Here is a 7,498-nt window from a genome sequence, read left to right on the forward strand (position 1 = left end):
TGACTCTATTACTTGAGCCATAGTAGGACGAGCTCTAGGATTAGCATTAGGTCCTCTTTGTATGAGAGACTTCATATCAGACCAGGAGACACTACCAGATTGTACTTCTCTCTCTGCTGTCGTCATTTCTGGGGAAGAACACAAATTCATTTCCATAAGGAGAACAGAGTAACTGTAGACATCCATTGCTGGACTGTGTTGATCAGGAATAGGAGCTTCTGGTGCAGCATATGCTGGATTGCCTGGCATAACAGTACCAGTACTGTCAACTTGTACTAATTTAGCTGTACCATAATCTGCTACTTTAGCTTCATAACCAGCAGGTCTAGTGCAAGGCTTTAATAATATGTTAGGACTGCTCACATCTCTGTGAATAATAGGCTGAGGCTTAAACAGGTGAAGGTAGTTGAGGCCTAAAGCTACATCTTGAGCAATACTCAGAATCTGTTGATTGGTTAATTGTTTTCTGCGAAGCTCCTGATTAAGACTAGTGCTCATCAGCTCAGTCAAGATGAGAGGATTACCCACTTTAGTTGCACCAATAAACTGGACCAGGTTAGGATGACGTACTTGTGATGCTATATTCATTTCCCTGGAGAAGAGAGCTAAATTAAAATCTGAGATGATGATAGTATGAAGTGACTTGACAGCTACTCCTAAACCTCTAAAAATACCAACTGTAACAACAGCATAAGATCCTCTTCCTAACTCCTCCTTTGTCAAAGTCACCTCATCTTTATTAATAACCCAGTGATCATCAGTAAGTGCTTGTTGCTGGTACCTACGAACTGCCTCTTGAGACTGACGTAGCTCCCTGTCCTTCTCCTGTAGCTCCCTATCCTTCTCCTGTAGCTCCCTATCCTTTTCAAGTATCACAATATCTTTCTGTTGTAATACCTCCTGGTTCTCCCTGTCCTTCTGTTGTAATGCCTCTTCTGTTACTTTCTGATGCTCTTCATCCTTCTGTTGTATCAATAGATCCTTCTCCTGTAGTACTACCTGATGCTCCCTATCCTTCTCTTGTAGCTGATGGCGATATCTTCTTATTTCTTGCTCTTTCTCTGCTTCTTCTCTTTCTTTCTGCTCCAATTGTTGACTATAAACTTGTGCTTCTCTCTCCTTCTCTTTAAGACTCTTCATAAGAGCTTGTACGGTTTGCTCAATATCGGCTGTATCTCCTTTTCTTGGTTTCTGGTACTGTAGTTGCTGCTGATACTTCTTCTTGTATTCTTCATTATTCATACCAGTGGTATCTAATGTATCACCTACTGTCCACTCTCCTTTACTGTTAGTAACTAAAATACAATATTAATCATAATTTTAATAAGAAGGTGTGGATCTAATGCACATTTATTATGTCAAAGGAAATAACTTAATTAGGTGTATTCATTGGTAGTTGTGACTAATACACTGACCTAGTTCAGTTAACATAACAATGCTAGGATTAGTGACTAATGTCCTACTCATATCAACAGCTCCTCCAGCAGTTATTATCCAGACACAATAAGGACTCATAATGAACACTGAGAGAGAATGAGACCTTCTCTTACTAACAGAGTGAGGTACATCTAACTGTTAATAGAAATTAATAATTTACATGTATCTCACTGTACAGATCAATTATTAATAATATCTAACATACCTTTATCCAGGAATGTTGAGTGATGTTAAAGATCCAACAATCATCTAATGTATCATTATGCTTATCCAACCCACCACTTATCACTAGCATAGGACAGTCTGATCCAGTTATAATAATAGCACCTGCATGATGGTATCTACCCACAGGCCATTGGTCTATTGCTTCAGGTTTCTTTATACACTGCCAGAACTAAAAATAAAATCACCACACCCATTAACAATGACATTAGTGTGTGTGTGTATGTGTGTGTGCATACATTCAGTACACATACCGTATACCAATTTATTTTCGCAGTAGAAAATTTTTGTGAATCTTGCATTTCTAAGATTTCGCGGAATTAATTTTCACGAAATGGCTTGCAGTCTGTACTACATGGCAATGGAAATGCAGAATTTCGTTGTCGAATAAATTTCGCAAAGGAGCAGCAGGAAACCACAAAATTTGCAAAAATATTTCACCGCAAAAATAAACCGGTGGTAATTTAACATACCACAGTGCTGATTGATATCTCTAATATATAAATATTGTTAGTTCTAGTGGTCATAGCATCATCATCAGCCTCTGCTCCACCAAACAGAACAGCTCTAGTGTTGTTGATCTTTTCAACGATAAAACTATTAGCAGGTGGTATACACTGACCAATGATTGAAGGATTATTCCATTTTCCTAAATTATTATGATTAACATAATTTCAAACAGTAATATAAAATCTTACTTGATGATAGATTATACATTGAGTGCTCATTAGTACGCCAGTTTCCACTAGATCTCTCAATATATTTATAATGAGGTAGTTGTACAGCTGGTTTAGATCCTAGTCCTCCTATCATTAGTAAATGGTGTACTCCATCATGTTCAAATAATATCATTCCACCTTCACCTCTCCTCATAACTGGTCTAGTTGCATCAGTTGCTTCCAATTCTCTCCATTGAAGACTAACAGTATCCAGTTGTGTAATACTGTTGTGATAGCAGCCATCATGGCTACACCGTCCTCCAAAATAATACAATAGATCATTTATTGCAGTACAGGAGTATGACCTCGCTCCTAATGGAGGAGTACCAGTAGTACCTCTAGTGATCCATTGACCAGTTGAAGGAGTAAAGTGCTGTATATTACTAGTGATCCTTCTCTTCTCTTCACTATCATGTACTTTAGGTAACCCATCCTGATGACCACCCCACACATACAGTGAATCACTTACTGATACAGTGCAGTGAGCAGCTCTTCCCTTCAGTTGATCTATAATCAAAGATTGACAGTACATGATACTGGAATAGTAACATTAGGACTTACGTGTAGTACTATCTTTATTTTTAGAACTAAACAACCAAGCCATCAGCAGGCAGGCCTATGCCTAAGCAACTTAACTCCCACATTGGGTCACGTGATCTATCATGAGTGGGCGTTGTTTGTGTTGGTGGTGCCGGTGTGGCTGGATGATGAGTGCTAGTGAAGACCTAAGACAAGTAAACACTCCTATTCCTATGCTTGCTAATCATACCATAAATACTGTATTATACTGTATTTGCATAGACGCTTACTGAACTCAATGAAGACTACAGTAGAAAGATATCATGGCAGAAGTCCTTCATGATATGCATCAAAATACTTGAGCTGGTATTAATGATTAGCATTCCTTCCTTTATCCTGTGTTGTATTTGTTAGATTCTTGCTTGTGGCTCCAGTGGATTCTGTGTAGCAATACTTGTTATTGCTACTAATGTATTGGAATCAAATGCAGTTAAAGTAAGAATTATGTTTATGACTATGTTAACTTATTTCGACATTGCTATTTATTATAATTACTAGCATATGCTATCACCAAAAGTCTATGATGTTATTTTATCAACTCTCACTTGCTATATGTATCAGGTGTCACTTTCTTTTATCTCTTGTATTTAGTACTAGTGTAAAGTTATAAAAACAATAACAATTGCAATGATGTCTAATTTAATTAAAATGTGTCAAGATCTTCATTCTTTTATTGCTATAGGTGAAGCATTATTTGATTGGAGTCCTATGCATCTCAATACTTCAGATATTAATTGGTATAGACGATAGATTATGATTAAATTCTTATTTTCTTCTATATCTACAGCTAGCTTTGGAATTGGTAGTAGTCTATTCTAGTGCACCACATACGTACTTATCCTGCAGTGAGTAGATACAATACAATGCATGCAGTATCACTGATATTATTCCTACTTGCAGTACTGTATTCTAACACTTGGACTCTTACTATCATTTCTATCAATGACTATATTCCTTTATTATTATTCTTTAATTTTAAATTTTAGTTTAGCTGCAGTGAATTCAATAGTACAGTAGTACTGTTTGATACAACAGATCTTGTTAGTTGAATTGAATATTAATCACTTTAATTATTATTCTTATTCTATTGTGCATAGAGTCAATGTGCTAGTGACTGGATGCATCTCTACTTAACAGTTTTACTAGCAATTGAAACAACACAAATTGTATTTCTGGTATGTACAATGAGTGCAGCAATAACTTAGCATTATGATTCTTTCTCTCCTCATTTTAGTCTCTGGTGATCCTATTAAGTTGCTTATTGCACAAGTCAATGGTAGAGGATTCAGCAGTGATGCTCCTACACAACATGAGGTGGTTGAGGAGAAGGTTTCATCAAGATGAAGTCATTCTTTTAGACCCAAACCATTGATGAAAGATCAAAATTTCAATACCAAGTTCCTGTTAAAGGTTGAAGTCCATTCAGTTAGTGTCAATATATATTGTTAATTATCATTGCAGGTTGGGCAGCAATGTAGTGCCACCTCCATGTGGCGCTGCCTGGGATCACTAGTGGCTACTACTGCTAGTGATGCTAAAGCCTGGTTTACACTTGCCATAAAACGCAATGCAAATCAACGCAAAATTAAAATTTGGCCAATTTTGTGTCAACTTTAAAGCATTCTTGCATCAACACCTATGCAAAATGATCGTTTCATTGAATCTAAGCGTTGCTTTAGAGCACTACATACAAGAAGAATGGATACTAACAGTAACTATGTATGATGAATTACATTCCATTGTTAGGTTAATGACATTAAGAGGATAAGTGCAATTCTCTGTTATTGAAGACTACATTGAGATAGTTAGGTATAGTATAATTATAGTTGTTATGTATATATATATATATATATATTAGTGTGTCATTGCTATAGGTTGGTTTTTGAAGCTGTTCATTATAATAATACACAATTTTTTATTACTATGATTAAAATTGATTCTGAATTTTGATTAAAATTATTGCGAGAGCCATCAATGCAGAAGCAGGTGCTATGAAGTATAAACAGAATTGAGAGTAATTCATGAATAATGACAAAATAATATTAGACACAATTCAAGCATACATCTAGAGTAATAACTATACACAAACAAGTCAACCTTAATGAAATTATTAAACCAGTCTGATAGTGATTAAGTCCTTAGTTCCTAAGCCCATGCAGTCTATATAGATCTTCTGTATATGAATGAGAGATCCTTGAGATTATAGTTCAGGTCTGGATCCGCATGCTATAGTAATTATCAATCAGAAATGATTAATGATACATTATTGATGATAATGATGCATAATGTCTAACATTAAGCTGATTCCAACAAAAATTTCTTGAGTCACAGCCATTTTTAAAAGGAGTACATTTTTGGAAAAATACCGTATGGCTAGAAAATTTAGTGGAGTAAAACTTAGGGGAATTTGGAAAATTGAGGTCCATTCGCCAAATTTTAGCACTCCAAATTTACTAGCTATATGCTGGTACAAAAAACGGCTCCAAAATCACTCCAAATTTTCATTACAATTTCTGATACATATTGATGTACTTATGCTGTGTAGAAACTTTGAGCAGATTCCAACAAACATTTTTCAAGTTACCACCATTTTTAGAAATTGGCCATTTTCTGAAAAAATACCCTGTACTATAGCCCATGCATTTTTCAATAAAATGGCTCCAAAATCACCCCAAATTTTTATTACATTTTCTGATACATATTGATGTATTTATGCTGTGTAGAAAGTTTGAGCTGATTCCGACAAACATTTTTCAAGTTACGGCCATTTTTAGAAATTGGCCATTTTCTGAAAAATACCCTGTACTATAGCCCATGCTTTTTTCAATAAAATGGCTCCAAAATCACCCCAACTTTTTATTACATTTTTTGATACATATTAATGTATTTATGCTGTGTAGAAAGTTTGAGCTGATTCCGACAAATATTTTTCACATTACAGCCATTTTTAGAAACGAGTCATTTTCTGGAAAATACCCTGTACTGTAGCCCATGCTTTTTTCAATAAAATGGCTCCGAAATCACCCCAAATTTTTATTAAAATTTTCTGATACATATTGATGCACTTATGCTGTGTAGAAAGTTTGAGCTTATTCCAACAAATATTTATCAACTTATGAGCATTTTTAAAAACAGCTAATTTGATAGCCCATGGTTTCACAAAGATTTTGGCCAAGTTTTGTCAAAAATGAAAATGAGAGAATTCTCCCTTTTTATACTTTTTTCCTGATTCACAGCAAAAATAATAATACTGATCCCTCACATGTCTTGTATATTTAACAAATTCTTTAAACTTAAACAGCAGCAACAACGGGATCTTTCCCTTCAGCTATGATTTTAACCTAGCCCCATGCCCAGCCGCCCACGCTATTAATTAAACCAGATTCTGAAGCTCAGCTATCAGTATGGATGCTTCGACTCGAGCTGCTTCAACAATAATAGAAGCTGAGGAGGTTGTTCTGCCTGGAGGAGAGCTAAAGAAAGGGCCAGTATACGTCAGTATAGTACAAGATACCATTACTGATATTACCAGTACTCGCCCACCAACAGTTAAAGATGTGATTAAGACTCATTTATTGACTCCTGGCTTCATTGACTTACACATTCATGGATTAGGTAGATCTATACTCATATATAGTGTGTAGCAGCTACATGTAAGGCAATATACCTTTAAATTGTAATTATAAATTAGGAATTTTTCTAGCCATTTTTGTTCACGACCTTTGACAAATTTTGTTGAAGCATTAAAAATTTATAAAGATTTTATTTTGATTAGAATTTAAATCGGCTCATAACATAAGATGACATACCTTGTAGTGGGAAATTTTGGAGGGTCTTAAATTTGGTAAATTGGCGTTTTGATACTGATAGCCATTTGCCAAAATAAAAATCCACCATTTTGAGCCATTATACGCATGCTCAATGGCACATGGCCACAAATTTGCCAAATTAAAATTTGCCAATCACCAAAATTTAGCAATTCACCAAATTTTAGTCCTTCCAAAATTTTCTGCTATACAGTACATACACATGTATATATGTGTTTTTTCTAAGACATATTACTATGAATATTCAATCTTCTTTACTCGTAATCACTATTACTATTACCTCTATGTACATGTATAGGTGGAACCAATGATGTGATAGATTTCTGGTCAAACCCAGGTATATCACAAAAAATAATTTAAATTATTATTTAATGTCACTATGAATAGGCTACACACTCTCTCGTCTGCCAATGGGAGGTACCACAAGTTGCCTAGCAACCATTGTCCTACCTAAGAGCTCATCTCAACCAAACACTCTACAATTATTTGATAAGTTAAAAGACGTTATTGGTAGGACTGATACTGGCGGTGCTGTACTGGAAGGAATTAATGCTGAAGTAATGTGACATTATGTATTTGTTGTATTTTGATCACAATTTGATCAGTTATGAGCATTTTTATTATTACTTTGGAAAATTGATTTACCATAATTAAAATGATAGCTTCATTAAAGTATTTATTTAAGTTGATAATGTTTACAGCTATGGACTACTA

At 35.0% G+C, this 7,498-nt stretch overlaps 2 protein-coding genes across 2 annotated transcripts in view; one reads left to right on the top strand and one right to left on the bottom strand.

Moving 5' to 3' along the window:
• The window catches only part of LOC105314132 (probable serine/threonine-protein kinase DDB_G0271682), a 2,324-nt gene extending 1,124 nt beyond the window's left edge, over window positions 1-1,200 (bottom strand). Inside the window, exon 1 of the mRNA XM_020001270.1 lies at window positions 5-1,200. Within this exon, the coding sequence (XP_019856829.1) occupies window positions 5-1,140 (1,136 nt within the window). The 5' untranslated portion in view covers window positions 1,141-1,200. The remainder of the gene's footprint in view (window positions 1-4) is intronic.
• Window positions 1,201-6,330: 5,130 nt separating this feature from the next.
• LOC100633566 (N-acetylglucosamine-6-phosphate deacetylase-like) overlaps window positions 6,331-7,498 on the top strand; it is a 3,399-nt gene continuing 2,231 nt past the window's right edge. The window contains exons 1-3 of the mRNA XM_011408104.2: window positions 6,331-6,572; window positions 7,083-7,121; window positions 7,172-7,346. Of these exons, the coding sequence (XP_011406406.1) occupies window positions 6,362-6,572; window positions 7,083-7,121; window positions 7,172-7,346 (425 nt within the window). The 5' untranslated portion in view covers window positions 6,331-6,361. The remainder of the gene's footprint in view (window positions 6,573-7,082; window positions 7,122-7,171; window positions 7,347-7,498) is intronic.

This window comes from Amphimedon queenslandica, unplaced genomic scaffold (assembly GCF_000090795.2).
Source record: "Amphimedon queenslandica unplaced genomic scaffold, v1.1 AMPQUscaffold_13093, whole genome shotgun sequence".
Lineage (NCBI taxonomy): Eukaryota > Metazoa > Porifera > Demospongiae > Haplosclerida > Niphatidae > Amphimedon > Amphimedon queenslandica.